The sequence below is a fragment of the Puma concolor genome, chromosome E2 (genome assembly GCF_028749965.1).
Source record: "Puma concolor isolate L17-30 chromosome E2, mPumCon1.1.hap2, whole genome shotgun sequence".
Taxonomy (NCBI): domain Eukaryota; kingdom Metazoa; phylum Chordata; class Mammalia; order Carnivora; family Felidae; genus Puma; species Puma concolor.
Window position 1 is genome coordinate 45,789,300 of NC_141681.1, and position 18,300 is coordinate 45,807,599.

At 37.1% G+C, this 18,300-nt stretch overlaps 1 protein-coding gene across 3 annotated transcripts in view; it reads left to right on the forward strand.

Moving 5' to 3' along the window:
* The window catches only part of LOC147573563 (uncharacterized), a 71,900-nt gene extending 55,478 nt beyond the window's left edge, over positions 1–16,422 (forward strand). Inside the window, exons 2-6 of one of the 3 annotated variants that reach the window (XM_086691027.1) lie at positions 1,069–1,148; positions 2,223–2,301; positions 2,461–2,587; positions 4,168–4,260; positions 13,933–16,422. In XM_086691027.1, the coding sequence (XP_086547153.1) occupies positions 2,470–2,587; positions 4,168–4,260; positions 13,933–15,290 (1,569 nt within the window). In that variant the 5' untranslated portion in view covers positions 1,069–1,148; positions 2,223–2,301; positions 2,461–2,469 and the 3' untranslated portion in view covers positions 15,291–16,422. The remainder of the gene's footprint in view (positions 1–1,068; positions 1,149–2,222; positions 2,302–2,460; positions 2,588–4,167; positions 4,261–13,932) is intronic. The other 2 variants (XM_086691026.1, XM_086691031.1) reach the window with 2 other exon arrangements.
* The last annotated feature ends 1,878 nt before the right edge of the window (positions 16,423–18,300 follow it).

Below are 18,300 nucleotides of genomic sequence, written 5' to 3' on the forward strand. Positions count from 1 at the left end.
TATTTTTTTAGGTTTATTTATTTATTTTGAGAGAGAAGGAAAGAGAGAGAAAAAGCATGAGCGGGGGAGAGGCAGAGAGAGAGGGAAAGAAAAGGAATCTCAAGCAGGCTCGGCACTGTCAGCGCAGAGCCCAACTTGGGGCTGGAACTCACAAACCGTGAGATCATGGCCTGAACCAAACAAAATCAAGAGCTGGATGCTTAACCCACTGAGCCACCCAGGAGCCCCGTTATTTCTATTTTTTAATGAGTCCTGCATGCTCATGTTTCTCCCATTGGAACAAGAAATTCTGGGTTTCAGAGACCAGAACTAGAGTTGATTAAGAGCTGACTTTGGTTAGAAAAATGAGGAATCCAAATTCAGCTTTGCTACTTAACTCAATTTCTGCAAGTGGTTTTACTTTTATTGTAAATATTCTGGTCCATTGCATAGATAATTATTATACTACATAGCAATCCTAAGGATCCACTTAATGTATATAAAATGCCTATCCTATGGAAGTCTTTGAAATAGTTATGTGTTGTCTACCTGTTGAGAGCATGTATCCACACCTTTTCAGCCTAGGTTGTAAGAAAGAGAATGGTAAATAAAGACATGTAGGAAAGCAGTGTGGTTGATTCTGATGGAAAAAAGTAATGAGCCCAGAAGATTCTGGAAGTTATTGTACAGGCTGGCAGGCTGGTAGGGTTGCCAGTGCAGCAGTTTAACAGTGGTTAATGACTGCCAGGGTTGGGACTTAGGAATTTCTCTCTTTGTATCTGATGAATCCAAGCAAGCCTGCAAAGCTTTGAAAGATATTCTTGTTTAGATGATGTGGCCCTTTATCAGCCCTGGAATTTTCGAGGAGGGATTAGACTTTCCAGATGCCCTCAAATCTCCCTCAGTGTGTGTGTGTGTGTCTGTGTGTCTGTGTGTGTCTGTGTGTGTGTGTGTGTGAGAGAGAGAGAGAGAGAGAGAGAGAGAGAGAGAGAGAGAGAAGTTCAAGGGAGGGGAAAAGGACATTAACTCCAGCCATTTAGTGAGTTCTGAGGACTATCTCATCTCATGGCTTTCTTTTCTTCCCCCTAGCTCTGGCCTCTGTGAACCCTCCAGGCAAGTAAACTCCAAGGAAGACTGACCAGTTCTTGAGTTTCTAAACCATGGCCCATGTAAGTTACTGTTTCTTTCTCCTGAAAATACAGTCATGTTAATGTCCTATGAACATTTCTTTATCCTGAAACTTCCTACCTATCAGAGTCCCATCTAGGAATCTTCTCCCAGTCCTCCAAATCCAGTGAGGGATGAGGCTATTTAGCACAACACCTGTCCTATGAGTCCTCTTTTCGCCAGTCATTATTTGTGTATTCATTGAAAAAAAAAATCATTTAGCATCTCCTATGTGTGCTCAATCTTTTGCTAAGAGCTGCAGTGGGGCAGAAATGAAATCGCTTGAGGGGGATGTTTGACCATCTTTGTGAGTTGATGAAAGAGGATGAGCCCATTTGACTACTCATGGGGAAACTGAATGTTTCTGGATTTGAGTTTTCCAGTATGTAAGATAAGATTTGCTGTTGGTTGGCCTCAGCCTCAACATATGGTGAGCTCACTTGCTTTGTGAGGCTTTTAGGATGGGGTACAGATATAATTGGGTCTTGCATGCAAAGAGATCAAGGACCTTCCCTAGGAATCCCTAAGAGTTGTATACTAGGATCAGGGTTCCATTTGTAGTTGAACAGGATATGCTGGTCTAGAATGACATCTCTGTGATTCTGGATCACCAGTTTCCAGAATCTACATCCATATCCTCTAAGTCAGGAACAAGGAATGTATACAGTGAGTGATGGAAAATGATAAGTAGGAAAATCATGCAGATACATAGTTTATAGACCTTAACAACTGAGGAGAACCTTAAATATTTTGTATAGACCAAAATGGAAGAATGATTAAGTCTCATATAGCCCTCACATAGACTATTATACAATTTTTTAGACTTCATTAAAGAATCTGTCATAAATGGAAAAATGCTTATGATATGATCTGATTCAATGATGAACTTGGAATAAATTATTCATATCCTTTTCTAACATAGAAATATTATAAGGAAACTTTTAAAAAATCTGTTCTTTAAAGGGAAAGGGTGGAAGAACTACATTTCTTGAGACTTTATGAGGGAGACATGTAACAGGCACAGGCTTATATACAATATTTCATTTAATTGGAAAACTGATTTTTTTCTTTCCCAGACATGTTTGGATGATCAAGATACGCCAGAGTATTCAAGAGGCTGCACCTATAGCAACAGGATTCTTCAAGAGCACATAGGCATGCTGCTTCAGGCACACTCATTTCCTAACTCACTATATTAAAGGCTTCCAGCCCAAGCCTTTTTGTTTGCCATATGGTCCATTTCCTGCAGTATCTCTTCCATCTTAAAACAAATTTTCTTTAATTTCAATTGTATTATATGGTTTGTCATTGCAGAGATCACTGATGTTCAGTGATGTGTCCATAGTCTTCTCTCAGGAGGAGTGGGAATACCTGGACCTGGAACAGAGGGACTTGTACAGAGATGTAATGTTGGAGAATTACAGCAACTTGGTCTCCCTGGGTAAGGTCATCCGCCTGTAGACATGTTTTCTGTAATTTCTGCTTTTTTCTCTGGAAATTTCAGTAATATCTTTCAAGAAGCTATCTAAATTTCTGCTCCCTGTTCTCAGGTAAATGGTTTGAACTTTATTTGTTTGAAAGTGAACACCTCTGTTAGGCATATTCATCTTCCTTATTCTTTTTTTTTTTTTTAAATGTGCCATCTTCCTCATTCTTAAGTGGCCTTTAGGCCTTCCTTATTGATGAAAAAAGGGTGGATTTGAATACAGTCTTACTAGTGTCAAAGAAATCAGGTTTCCAGGGTACCTGGGTGGCTGAGTCATTCAAGTGTCTTACTCTTGATTTCTGCTCAGGTCATGATATCACGGTTCGTGAGTTCAAGCCCCATGCTGTTATTGCGGAGCCTGCTTGGGATTCTCTCTCTCCCTTTCTCTCTCTGCCCCCCACCCCCACCCCGCTTGTGTATGCATGCTGTCTCTCTTCCAAAATAAATAAATAAACTTAAAAAAAAAAATCAGGCTTCACTTTGTATGTGAACTCAGAATTGCTATAGGTGTTTTGTTATTTGTTGGTATACCTCTTAGGAAAATAGCTAGACCATGTATCTTGGTTTTAATCTACCAAAAGAACAGATAATATTTGTAGTGTTAAGTTGGATCAACAGGATTTATTTACAATTCAAGACAACTCATTCCTTTTGTTAATAAACATATTCACTTTTACCTACTTTCATGATTAAAAATTAAAAATCCAAGAACTTTGCATTTAACATTATATTAATATCATAAGAAATAACAATAAATGCTTCTGGAAACTTCTTATTTTCCCCTCAGCAAAATAACAATGACAATAAATAATAATAGCTAATAAAATACATTCGACCCTTGAACAACATAGGAGTTAGGGATGCCAATCCCCTATGCAGTCAAAAATCTGCATGTAACTTTTGACTCCCCAAAGCTTAACTAATAGCCTACTATTGATCACAAGTTTTACTGATAACATAAAGTTGATTAACACATATTTTGTATGTTATATGTATTGTATACTGTATTCTTAAAATAAAGTAAGCTAGAGGAAAAAAATGTTAAGAAAAGCATAAAGAAGAGAAAATACATTTACAGTACTTATTTATCAAAAAAAATCCACATATATGTGGACTGTTGCAGTTCAAACCTGCATTGTTCAAGGGACAACTGTGTATATAGTGCTTAGTACATAGCCTAGGCAGTGTTTAGATATAGGTATATGTTAATATAACTGTCACAACAATTGTGTATGAAGGGTACAATTACTATTCTTAAAACTAGGATGTGGCAGAGACAGGATTTGAACTCGGGCAGTCTGTGCTCTCAACCACTTGCCTCAAGAAGGATTACTTGTATGAATATAAATTAATCTATTTATTATGTAACCTTAATATGAATGTTTTCTAGCTATCTTGCCCTTCTTTGTTCTAAAGGCTTTATCAATTACCATCTGACCTGTAGTTTATTAAGAAGGTAGCCAAGATTGAATCAAAGTAACTTTGAATTTATTTTTTATTTCCATATCACCTTACATTTCATTTCTTCTAATCAGGATGCTTCATTTCTAAGCCAGATGTGATTTCCTTGTTGGAGCAAGGAAAAGAGCCCTGGAAAGTTGTGAGGAAAGGAAGGAGACGATATGCAGGTGAGTGAGCCCCAATTAAGCAGGGGGAAGCCATCACCAGAGGAAACCACACAACTAGTTAGGGAAGAGGCACACTCTACTGCTGTTGTTTAGAAAGTCCTCTTTAAAGATCCAAGGCCTGGGGTGCCTGGCTGACTTAGTCAGTAGAGCATATGACTCTTGATCTTGCAGTTGTAAGTTTGAGCCCCACGTTGGGTGTAGAGATTACTTAAAAATAAAGTCTTTAAAAAAATTAAAAAATTAAGGTCTAGGGCCTGAAAGAAAAAGGTCTAAGACCTGAGGAGCAAGTTAAGGTCTTAGCAGGGGATACGTATAGAACTATTTATTTATCCATTTACCACTCTTTTGTTGTTGTTGCTGTTGTTCTTTCAAATTTTCCTCCTCTTTGAAGGGGGCATGGGTGGAGAGGTGCTCTCTTTGTTCCCTGTTGACAACCATTCTATCTATATTTTGATTCAGCTGCTTTCTTCTTTTGTATTTATAAATAGTAGATAGTTAGACTAACTGACTGATTGACTTATCTACCTACCTCTGAGCTGGGCACTGTGCTAGACACTATCAATATAGTAGTAAATAAAGCCAATAGAGTCTCTGTCCCCCATGGAATTTACCTTGTAATAAGAGACACATAGTAACTATAAATAAATAGGAAATACAATTTTAGGGGGCACCAGGGCAGCTCAGTTAAGTGTCCGACTCTTGATTTCAGCCTCATGATTTCAGACTCTTGATTTCAGTCATGATCTCACGGTTCATGGGTTTGAGCCCCGTATCTGCCAACACAGAGCCTGCTTGGGATTCTTTCTGCCCCTCCCCCACTTGCATACACATGTCCAGTCTCTCTCAAAATAAATAAATAAACTTTAAAAAAATAATAAAGATAGATAACTTCAGGTAATAAGAGAGTACTATGAAGTAAAGTAAGCAAAGTAAGAGAATATAAAATGGTGTAGGATGGAAAGCTACTTTAGGAATGGTCTGAGAAAACTTTTTTGGGGAAATAAAAGACTATAAAAAGAATATACTTGACATTCTAAGAATACATATATGTTTTATCAGCAATCACAGTTTTATATGAATTACTCGAAGATAGATCCTTAGATCGTAGAATTTCATTCTCTGCTTTTTTCCCTGTGTATATATATATATCTACCTTCATATCAGGAAGAAACATGAATGTGATAGACTATAGGAAGAATGATCCCTTGGTTTAGCTTCCACCTCTGTGCTATTTTAATCTCTCTTTGAATGTCTTTAAAAAAGATCCTCAACATTCTTTATATAGAGAGGTATATGTTGCCATTCTGTATTTTGCTGTCTGTACATTCAGGTCTGGCTGAGGAGACTCATTTTAGGCTAAAAGTTCTTGTTGTAACAGGGCCATTTCAGTGCCTACACTATCTATAATGTTATATCTTCTGACTCACTCTCCACCACAGGAAGGAAAAACATGCTTTTTGTCCCAATCCTAACTTATTTTCTTTTTCATACTTAGGTAATTAAATGACATTTACAGTTATTAATGCTGAAAAAAAAAAAACAATGAAATGCAGAGTTTCCAAATGAGTAAGATAATGTAAGTTTAATCAGGAAGTATTCAGCCAAAATGACAACTCTTGACTCAAAATTAGACATCTTAAACAAGATCATTTTTTTCTTTCATTTTCTTTTCTTGCTTTGTTTCTTTCTTCCTTCAAGTAACTTTTATTGAAGTATAACTTGCATACAGAAGAGCAGATAAATGAGAGAAGGCTTTTTTGAGGAGGTGATATTTGAGGAGAGATGTGAGGCTCAAGCCATGTGATTCTCTAGGGCAAGAGCATTCTGAGCCAACAGAAAGGGCCTAAGGAGGAAGATAGCTTTGCATGTTTGAGGAGTAAAAAGAAGGCCATTATGGCTAGAGGAGGAGGAAGGGAAAAGAAAGTAACAAAAGATGAGATCAGAGTTAGGCAAAGGTCAAGTAATATAATCATTAAGAGAAATTGGAAGCTATAGCCTGCTATATAATCTAAAATGATCCCTCTGGAATGCAAACTGGTGCAGCCGCTCTGGAAAACAGTGTGGAGGTTCCTCAAAAAATTAAAAATAGACCTACCCTATGACCCAGCAGTAGCACTGCTAGGAATTTACCCAAGGGATACAGGAGTACTGATGCATAGGGGCACTTGTACCCCAATGTTTATAGAAGCACTCTCAACAATAGCCAAATTATGGAAAGAGCCTAAATGTCCATCAACTAATGAATGGATAAAGAAATTGTGGTTTATATACACAATGAAGTACTACATGGCAATGAGAAAGAATGAAATATGGCCCTTTGTAGCAACATGGATAGAACTGGAGAGTGTTATGCTAAGTGAAATAAGCCATACAGAGAAAGACAGATACCATATGTTTTCATTCTTATGTGGATCCTGAGAAACTTAACAGGAACCCATGGGGGAGGGGAAGGAAAAAAAAAAAAGAGAGAGAGAGAGAGAGAGAGAGGTTAGAGTGGGAGAGAGCCAAAGCATAAGAGACTCTTAAAAACTGAGAACAAACTGAGGGCTGATGGGGGGAGGGAGGGAGGGGGGGGTGGGTGATGGGTATTGAAGAGGGCATCTTTTGGGATGAGCACTGGGTGTTGTATGGAAACCAATTTGACAATAAATTTAATATATTTAAATTAAAAATAAAATAAAATAAAATAATCCCTCTGGTTGAGTATGTAAGCAGGAAGGACCAGTATGGAGGCAATTTCAGCTGTTTGGACTAGAAGTAATGGTGGTTTGGATAAGAATGGCAACAGTAAGAAAAAACAAAAAAAGAATGGCAACAGTAGGAGGTAATAAGAAGCTCTTAGACTTGTGATATGTTTGAAGGTAATGCCAAAAAGAACATGCTGATAGGATCATAAGTGGATTAAGTGGGAAAGATCTATCAAAGGAAGAGATAAGTGTGTTAGCTGGGTAAATAGAAGCACAATTTACTGAAGTGGGGAAGATAAGAAGAGCCGGTTGGAAGGTGGACATTGAATTCTGTTTTGGATATTTTTAACTCTGAGATATGTTTCTCTTTGAGATGTTGATTAGACAGCTGAATAACCTGGAGCTCAGGGAGAGATTATGGTCTATTGTACATCTGGGAGTCTGTGGTTCAAATTTAAATCCATGGGTCTGAACTGGATCATTTAAGGAAGACATGCTTGAAGGAAGAAAGCAGACAAGGGAAACTGGCCTGAGGATTGATTCATGGGGCACTTCACCATTTAGACCTTTGAAAGAGGGATAGCAAAGGAGATAGAGAAGGAACAGCCACTGACATAAAAACAAAATGTTTCAAAATGATAGTAGACAGTGGAGATGGAGAATTCATCCCAGGTTCTGGCAAGTGATTTCAGTGAAGTCTGGGTGAAAACATGATTGAAATGACATAACGAGAGAAGGGCAGGTGAGGCAGTGATGAGAATCAGTATAAGAATTCTTGGGAGGAATTGTGTATGAAAGGAAGTTGGGAAATGACATTCATAATTACACTGGGGATATGAGTTATAAGCAGTGTATTTTGTGATATATTAGAACATGTTTGTGTGTTCATGAGAATGATTCTGTAGGTGGGGGAAACTGATGCAATAGAGAAAGAAGATAATTGTGGAAGCTGTGTCTTGAGGTGGGAGTGGAGGAAAGGGCATAAGATCCAGAGAATAAGGTATAAAAAAGAAAACAATGTAGTTATGAAGGCAGGTTGGTCAGAGATGGTGGAGAGAAGATAGCATATTCTGTTGTTGCTATTTTCTCAGTGAAGTAAGAAGATAGTCATGAATAGAATGTGAAGATTATTCAATATTAGCATTCAGTGTGGACTTATTCAGAATGTGTTTAAAATTGATTCTCAGAAGTACAGTTTCTTGGATGTCAGGCTTTTATTAAACTTAAATGTAATTATTATATATATAGAGAGAAAGTTCTTATAGTTTTCTGTATTCCCATTAGCAGTCTTTAATATATTGAATAGAAATCCTTTGGTTGAATAGAATTGGGACTGGTATTTGGTTTGTTAATTCATAAAAATGGGTTAGATATTTTATTTTTTTAATGTTTATTTATTTTTGAGAGAGAAAGAGAGAAAGTGCAGGGTAAGGAGGGACAGAGAGAGATAGGGACAGAGGATCTGAAGCAGGCTCTGTGCTGACAGCAGAGAGCACGATGTGGTGCTTAAACCCGTGAACTGTGAGATCTTGACCTAAGCTGGTCAGATAGATCCTCAACCAAATGATCTGCTCAGACGCCCCTAGAGATTTTATATATATATATCATAAAAGTATTTTAACTCTCAACATGAAAATGTATCTTTATTTATTAATTCAGTTGAGATATGTCTAAGCCTGCCTTTCTAATGTGTCTCATCATATTTAATTTTTCATCTAAACCACATACATAATGCATAGTTTATTATTTCTAGTTAAAAAGAATTTTTTTAAACAAATCTAATATATTGTAATTGAAATTAAATCAGTGGTCACTTCAAGAGTGTGGGGTGGGATCAACTAGGGAAGAGTACAAAAGAGCTTTCTGGAGGATAGACTTTTTTTTTTAACTTTATTTATTTATTTTGAGAGAGAAAGCATGAGTAGGGGAGGAGCACAGAGACAGTAAGAGACTCTCAAGGCAGAGCCCGATGTAAGGCTCAAACTCACAAACCCTGAGATCATGACCTGAGCTGAAGTTGGACGCTTAACTGACTGAGCCTCCAGGTGTCCTAGTTTTAATTTTTTTTAAATAGAACAAGAGCCAGACTTGAAGTGTGAGTGCAGACTATTTCTTGATTGTCATGTTTTCCCCCATCTTTTACTCTAACTCCTCCAACAATTTTTGAAAGCTGTGATTTTTTAACAATATGTATTTACGATCAGTTTTTCCAAAGTGTTCAATTTCATTTTCATAGAGTCAGTCTCTTCTCATAGTTGTTCATGAGTTTATTATTTAATTAAATTAGATACCTTAAGGGAAAAAGTGAAACTGGCCTAAACTTGTTTGGAATAAACACTCCCTTGTAAAGCAGAAGTACTTTGTCACCTAGACCTAGGGATGTGACTGTATCCCCAGGACATGACTAGCCACTATTTTCTCTTTCATGCCCTAGCCCCCATGTCCATTGCCTGCTGTGGAGGCAGACAGGAGTAGTTGCTATCTGGCCTGAGAAAATCTGCAGGATTCAATATACATGGCCACTTTGAAGATAGTATTTATCCTGTTGTCACCCATTGTCATCCATACCTGCTCAGCTTCTCAGCATGAACATACACTTGGTAGGCCATTCTCACCTTGTACAGAGTAATCTCCATCTTGTGATTTTGCATGTCATTTCTTTAGAAAATCTAATGCCAAATGCTTCGTATTTCAGAGTTTTCCTTCATAAAGGTTATGTATATATTTTCAGTTTACTACCTGACTAGAATCTTCTTTTCTGCATTATATTTTATTGTTAAACATATATATTAAAGCTATTAGTTTTTGTATTTTGATTTTATATCCCACTACCCTACCTAAATTCTGTTACCATTTATATTATTTAAACCTTTTAAGTGTTCCAATTATGTAATCATATCATCTGGAAATACAATTTTACTTCCTCTTAAATTTTTCTACTTCTAGCTTTTTTCTGATATTTAAGTGTATTGGCTAATAACTCAAAAGCTGCCTTTAATATATATTTTATCATTTTAGGGAAGTAATCATTTCTATTTTATTGTGCTGTTCCTTTAAATCAGGAATGGTTCCTATTTTAGTTGCCTTTCAGAATCTCTGAAGTTGATCTTGTGGTTCCCCCCAAACCCCGCAGCCCTATTTATTTATTTATTTTTTAAGTTTATTTTGAGAGAGAGAGAGAAAGAGAGAGCATGCACGCAGGAAGGGGAGAGAGGGAGAGATAATCCCAAGCCAACTCTGCGCTGTCACCGCAGAGGCTGACCCCACAAGCCTGACCCCAGGGCCTGAGATCAGGACCTGAGCCAAAATCAAGAGTTGGATGCTTAACCTACTGAGCCATTCAGGCACCCCTGTGTGTTGATTTGTCTTAATAGATTTCTTCATATTGGACCACTCTAACATTCTTTGAGTAAATAACACTAGGTTTTCAATATGCTGTTTTATTAGATGTTTTAGAATTTTTATATCAGTTTTCAAAAAATTGGTATGTAGTTTTCTTTTTATGAGTGATCTTTATTTAGTACAGTATTACTCTATGAAAATAGTTTGGAAGTCCTCCTTTTTCTTAGTTCTCAGTCTTAATAGAATTTAGATAGTCTACTCTTAATAGAATTTAGATGGTCTATTCTTTAAAGCTTCTTTCCTAGGAGAAGGAGATGGTAAGTCTCACCCCATTCTCTATTTGCTCTATGAAAATTAATGTTTAAATTTTTTTTTTTTTACCATTTATTTATTTTTGAGACAGAGAGAGAGCATGAATGGGGGAGGGTCATAGAGAGAGGGAGACACAGAATCTGAAACAGGCTCCAGGCTCTGAGCTGTCAGCACAGAGCCTGAGGCGGGGCTCGAACTCTCGGACCGCGAGATCATGACCTGAGCCGAAGTCGGATGCTTAACTGACTGAGCCCCCAGGCCCCCTGGAAATTCATGTTTAAACATTGTATTTCTTCTGTGGTCAGTTTTGGTAAATTATATTTTCCTAGAAAATTATTCATTTTAGGTATGTTTTAAAATTTATTAGCAAAATAATCTTTTTTCAGCTGGCCTCTGTATTCGTGGTTATTTTCACTTTGCCATTTATTTCTATGTGCTTTATTGCTGTTTTCTTTTTTTTTAATTTGTTTAATGTTTATTTATTTATTTTTTATTTTTAATTTTTTTTTCAATGTTTATTTATTTTTGGGACAGAGAGAGACAGAGCATGAACGGGGGAGGGGCAGAGAGAGAGGGAGACACAGAATCGGAAACAGGCTCCGGACTCCGAGCCATCAGCCCAGAGCCCGACGCGGGGCTCGAACTCACGGACCGCGAGATCGTGACCTGGCTGAAGTCGGACGCTTAACCGACTGCGCCACCCAGGCGCCCCTTTAATGTTTATTTTTGAGAGAGAGAGAGAGAGAGAAAGCGAGCATGAGCAGGGGAGGAGCAGAGAGAGAGACACACACAGACTCTGAAGCAGGCTCCAGACTTTGAGCTGTCAGCACAGAGCCCAACTTGGGGCTCTAATCCACGAGCCTTGAGATCTTGACCTGAGCTGAAGTCTGACACTTAACTGACTTGAGCCACACAGGCATCCCCTTGCTGTTTTCTTTATATTAACTAACGCTTTAGCTGTTTTACTGATTTTTTTTAAAGTTTATTTATTTATTTTGAGAGAGAGAGAAACAGAGCATGCAAGTGGAGAAGGGACAGAGAGAGAGAATCCCAAGCAGGCTCCATACTGTCAGCACAGAGTCTGACACAGAGCTCAAACCCACAAACCATGAGATCATGACCTAAGCCTAAATCAAGAGTCAGTCGCTTAACTAACTGAGCCAAGCTGACACCCCTGATTTGTTTTTTTAAAGAATGCTTTTGCTTTATGTATTAGTTCTTTTTTTCTGTTTTCTGACTAGTTATGCATTTATACTGATTAATTTATTCCTTCTGCTTTGCTTCAGTTTACTTTATTCTTCTTCCAATTTCTTTGATTTTTAATTAATTTTTTCTCTCATGTTTATATTTATGTAAATATTTAAAGTTTTCAAATTTTTTTCTAAGTGCTGTGCTTATATTTTATAGATACTAATTTAATGTTGATTTTTAAATTATTACCATTTTCTAAAATACAAAAATACTGTTTTGGAACTTATTTCCCTATTGATCTAAAAGTTATTTAATATAGACTTCTAAAATTTCAAGTGGGTTTATTTTTGGCTTTTTAAAATTTTATTATTTCTAGCTTCAATAGAAAATGTTGATATGATTTCAGCTTTTTTACACAGACCAATTATAATAACTGAAACATCCTCCTTTTTCTCTCTCATACATAACTCATTCAGCATTTAAATATTTCTCTGCTATTTCTCCCACTGGATTACCATCTTCTCTCTATATCCAACATGAACTTTGTTAGCAAATTTTTCATACTCAAGTGACTACAAGACCCATTGTCCCTTTTAGTGAGTTTCTTACATATCACATCTTTTTCTTTGCTAAGTATTTCATAAGAACTTCAGTAAGGTATAAACATGTTTTCCTGTGTGGAAAATCACTGGTACACATTTCTAGGAAATAAAGGAATAGCTTTGCCTCTGAAGGAACGGAAAGGAGACTTGAGTAAGGGGATGAAGGAACAAAACTAGTTGAGCATTTATAAAATGGATGAATAACAGAATAAGCTTAAAGAGAAATCAAGTGAATAGAACTCTTCAGCACTTTTATTGTGTTGTGGAGACAGAAAATAACTCACAGCTACATGAAGTAAGGAATGGACATAGATTAGGGGTTTAAGCAATAAAAGGATATATAGGAATATATAACCATCATTTTCCATTTATATGTTTAACTAGACTAGCTTGGATTAATAAAGGGAATATTTAATCATTGTTATAATATGTGAGAGATTAGAGACAGAAATATGTTCCAAATGAGTATATAACCATGGGAATTGAAAGAGTAAAACTCATTATGTGCTATGCATGTATTATTTAACAGAGAGTAGAAATTGTTTCTGCCGTTGAAGAAGTTTAGGGGTAAGAAAAGCAGAGAAACAATTGGAAAAATTTATAAATATATAATTTCAACCCAGATATATGTTGATATGTAATACACATATATTATATGTCAGTGCATAGCCCGATGCGGGGCTCGAACTCATGAACTGGGAGATCATGACCCGAGCCAAAATCAAGAGTCAGATGCTTAACTGACTGAGCAACCTGGGTGCCCCAACAACATAGGTTTAGAGTCAGCCTTAAAGGAATAACTTTTAAACTAAGACCTCAGGATGAGAAGTAACCAGCTATTCAAAGAGCCCAAGCAGATTTGTGGAAAATAGAGCAGACTAAGATGATGTGTTATAGGTTAGTGGAGGTCTTTTAACCACAGCAAGTTTGATTTTATTCTAAGAATAAAGAGAAGTTGTTGAAAAAAGTTAAGGATGAATTCTTAACCTTTCATTTCCATCAGAACTGTGTGGAGAATATTAAATATTGGACTGACCAGGACTGTAGAATCTGATCCAGGTGGTTTAGGTAGTGTCTAAACCTCAATATTTATAACAAGTTCCTGTGACTTCTACTCCACATCTCAGCTTGATACCCACTGACTTACTAATCACCAGCCTCACTTTGTTTCTTCTTTTTTAGTTTATTTATTTGTTTATTTTGAGAGAGAGAGAGAGAGAGAGAGAGAGAATCCCAAGCAGGCTCCACTGTCAGCACAGAGCCCCATGCAGGGCTCAATCTCACAAACCATGAGATCATGACCTGAGCCGAAACCAAGAGTCGAACGCTTAATCGACAGAGCCACCCATGCACCCCACCAGTCTTACTTTCTTAACATGAACTTTCATTTTCCCTGGTGTTACTGTATGCTTTTTTTTCAACTTGCATATTTTCAGAATTTCATTGAGTATTACTTTAGTTGTCTATTATTTCTACTGTAGAAATTTTACTTCTTTTAAAAAAGGAAACTATATGTTTGCTCTCTTATTTTCTTTCAGATTTAGAGACCAGGTATGAGACCAAGAAGTTATCCTCAGAAAATGACATTTATGAAATAAACCTACCTCAGTGGAAGATAATGGAAAGAATTAAAAATCATGGCCTTAAGGGCCTAATTTTAAAAAGTGACTGGGAGTCTAAAAGAAAATTTGAAGGACAGGAGGAATATTTCAGTCAAGTGAAAATTACATCTCAAAAAGTGTCCTCTTATCAAAAACGTACATCTCTAACTCCACATCAGAGAATTCATTTTGTGGAGAAACCCTATGAATGCAAAGAATGTGGAAAGGCCTTTAGAGTACGCCAACAGCTTACTTTTCATCACAGAATTCATACTGGTGAAAAACCCTATGAATGTAAGGAGTGTGGAATGGCCTTTAGACAGACTGCACACCTTACTCGACATCAGAGACTTCATTCTGGTGAAAAACTCTATGAATGTAAAGAATGTGGAGAATCTTTTATATGTGGCCCAGACCTTAGAGTACATCAGAAAATTCATATTGGCGAAAAGCCCTATGAATGTAAAGAATGCGGGAAAGCCTTCAGAGTGCGAGGACAACTTACTCTCCATCAGAGGATTCATACTGGTGAGAAACCCTATGTATGTACAGAATGTGGAAAGGCCTTTAGACAGTATGCACATCTCACTCGACATCAGAAGCTTAATATTGCTGACAAACTCTATGAATGTAAAGAATGTGGGAAGGCCTTTTTGTGTGGCTCTGGCCTTAGAGTACATCACAAACTTCATACTGGTGAGAAACCCTATGAATGTAAGGAATGTGGGAAAGCTTTCAGAGTGAGACAGCAACTAACACTGCACCAGAGAATTCATACTGGTGAGAAACCCTATGAATGTAAGGAATGTGGAAAGACCTTCAGTCGTGGTTATCATCTTATTCTTCATCACAGAATTCATACTGGTGAGAAACCTTATGAATGTAAGGAATGTTGGAAGGCCTTTAGTCGTTACTCACAACTTATTTCACACCAAAGTATCCATATTGGTGTTAAACCTTATGACTGCAAGGAATGTGGGAAGGCTTTTAGATTGCTCTCACAACTTACACAACATCAGAGTATTCATATTGGTGAGAAACCCTATAAATGTAAGGAATGTGGGAAGGCCTTTAGATTGCGCCAAAAACTTACTTTACATCAGAGCATTCATACTGGTGAAAAACCCTTTGAGTGTAAGGAATGTAGGAAGGCCTTTAGACTTAATTCATCCCTTATTCAGCATCTGAGAATTCATTCTGGTGAGAAACCTTATGAATGTAAGGAATGTAAGAAGGCCTTTAGACAACATTCACACCTTACCCATCATCTAAAAATTCATAATGTAAAAATATAAGATAGTTTTTCAATCCTGTCTTGTAGAATACTCTATGAATATAGTAATTAATCCTTTTTGCTTCCTTCATACAGGCAATTGACTTAAGAGGTTTTATATCATTACAAGAATATGTTAATTTAATGTATTCCACCATCACTTAAACCTGATAAACTTTACACTTACTCTAAAAACTAATCCTAATCAGTGTGACAAATGTGGGAGACACTTATCTCTGTCCCATCACTTTCCTACTTGTATTATATTGACAAGATGCTTAACTGCTCTGTGCTATAATTTTTTCATTTGTAAAATGGTAATACAATACTGTGGCAGAACAAAAATTGTTGCAAATTGTTTGACATTCCCCCTTTCCCCCCATCAAAATCTGGAATCCACATCCGTTCTCCTTGAGGATGGGCAGACCAAGACTACTTTGACTAGTAATAGTACTGCTGTGCCAGTTTCCAGGCTTTACTGGTAGATTTTACTTCATCTCTTGGAGTGCTCCTTTAAGCTTAGGCTCTGAATTCTGTTAAAAAGTCTGTCTGCTCTGCTGAAGAGACCACATGGAGAAGCCCTAAGACCACAAAGAAAGGAAGAGGCACCCTTCTGAGCCCAGTCTTCCACACATGCCTACCAAGACACCAGACATTTAAGTGAAATAGTGTTGGATCTTCCAGACCACCCAGCAGCTGAGTACCCACTGAGTGACTTCAGTTGATACCATATAAAACAGATGAATCAACTGAGTCCCTGCCCAAATTCCTGACCCACAAGATCATGAGATATAATAAAATGATTGTTGTTTTAAGCCACTAAATTTTGTTTTATTATTATCATTAGTATTACTCCTTTGAAAATTCATATGAAAGACTATGGGCACAAAGAATATAGAAATGCCTTCCACCAACACTCACCCTTATTTAACTTCAGATAACTTACTCTTTTTAAAATAGTGGAAGTGAGAAATTGTTTTTCAATTTGTTCATAAAAAAGCAGATATTCTACAGTCTACATTCTCTGGCCCAAGTCTCAATTTAACTTAAAATTAACAAAGAATAATGTAAAAAGAAACTTTGGAAATTAAAAATTACTTGTATTATAACTTCTGTATTGATTTTTAAAAATACATTGTAGCCTTTTTTTGTGCTCTGGTTGTCCTGTCTTTCATTAGTGAGAATCCCCTCAAATTGGTTCCTATGTCCTTTTGTCATGACAAAAGCTTTTAAATTTTTTTTTTTTTAACGTTTATTTTATTTTTGGGACAGAGAGAGACAGAGCATGAACGGGGGAGGGGCAGAGAGAGAGGGAGACACAGAATCAGAAACAGGCTCCAGGCTCTGAGCCATCAGCCCAGAGCCTGACGCGGGGCTCGAACTCACGGACCGCGAGATCGTGACCTGGCTGAAGTCGGACGCTTAACCGACTGCGCCACCCAGGCGCCCCGACAAAAGCTTTTAATAGCTTCCTTTTTTCCTGACCAAATGCACTGGTCAGTTATGAAGCATATTAGGGTACTTATTGATAAAGGGGGAAAGTGGAGCATTTATTTTGTCTTTCCTTTATGACCTATATAAGACAACCAAAAGTTGGTGAAGTAAAGTTCTTTATTATTATTAGAGAACTCTAGTCAATAAAGATCAAAGGAATGACAGAATTTGAAAAATCACTCTTTAATTTCTGAAATACTGGATCTTGGTGGTGATTTCAATGGAAGCAAAGATCATTAGTGAAAAAGATTGATAGGAAGTTTTTAATGGATCAGAATGACAGAACCTACATTTACATTACATTACATCAACATCTCAATTAGATCAGCCCCACTATGTGCCTCTTGCTTGTGCAGTGGCTATATGTAGTATCATTTGTTAAGTGTTCTTACCCCAAATGTTAACTCAGAAGTAAAAGTGGGTCTCTAAATCTAATTACCAGGTTACAGGAAACTTGGGGAATAAAGGAACAAATTAATGACACAAAGAAGCAAACAACCAAACCCAGAATGTACAAAATTCCACAGAATAAATGGTCTTGGTTCTTAACCAATATAGGTTAAGACAAAAGAATGTTGCAAATTAAAAGAGACTTAAGAGACATATCAATTAAATACAGTGTATGGAATGTATTGGAATCCTTGTTTTAAAATGTACCCAGGATTTGTTTTAATCAATTATGGTACAACATGCAGATACAGAAATGATTGTCATGAAGGAAGAAGTTTAGACTCAAAGATCTCTAAAAACAGGAGGCAACAGCATGCCCACAGGGCCACATGGGGAAATACCCAGTTATGTTGGAAGGCAGAAGTGGGGAAAGGGCAGAGCATGGCACAGAGCCTTTGCTGAGGTTTTCTCCAAAGAATGGGTGACACTGGGTAAGTACACTGAGGAAGTTTGGGAATGGAATGGATAGTGGTTTTTTTTTTAAATATTTCTTTTTTTTTAAAGTTTATTTATTTTGAGAGAGTGTGTGTGTGCAGGAGGGAGAGAGGGAGAATCCTAAGCTGGCTGCACAATATTAGTGTGAGGAGCCTGATGGCAGGGCTCGAACTCATGAACCTGTGAGATCATGACCTGAGCCAAAATCAAGAGTCCGATGCTTCACAGACTGAACCATCCAGGTGCTCCTGGATAGTCTTAATAATTTCGGAGGTTCTGAGGTATATGAGTGGTCCCTAGTTGTCTGGTACCTGGCCCTGGGGTGATTTGTGCAGGAGGAATATTGGCTTGGTGTGTGAGAGTTTGATGAAACAGTTGGGGCTTTGGCTTGGTGGGTTTGATCAAAAGAGTTGTTTGCTATCTCTAGGAATTTGCTACCCCTGGGAAGGGCAGTCTCTCCAGGACCAAGTCTCCAAATGCCAGAGCATAATTACAGAAAATAAAATACATTAAATACAATCCTGATTTGGACAAATGAAAACATTGTTTACATTGTTTTGAAAATGTAAATCTAAGTGGATATTAAGTTATATTAAGCAATTATTCATTTTTTAGGCATGATGATGGCATCATCACCAATTATTATGTGTAAG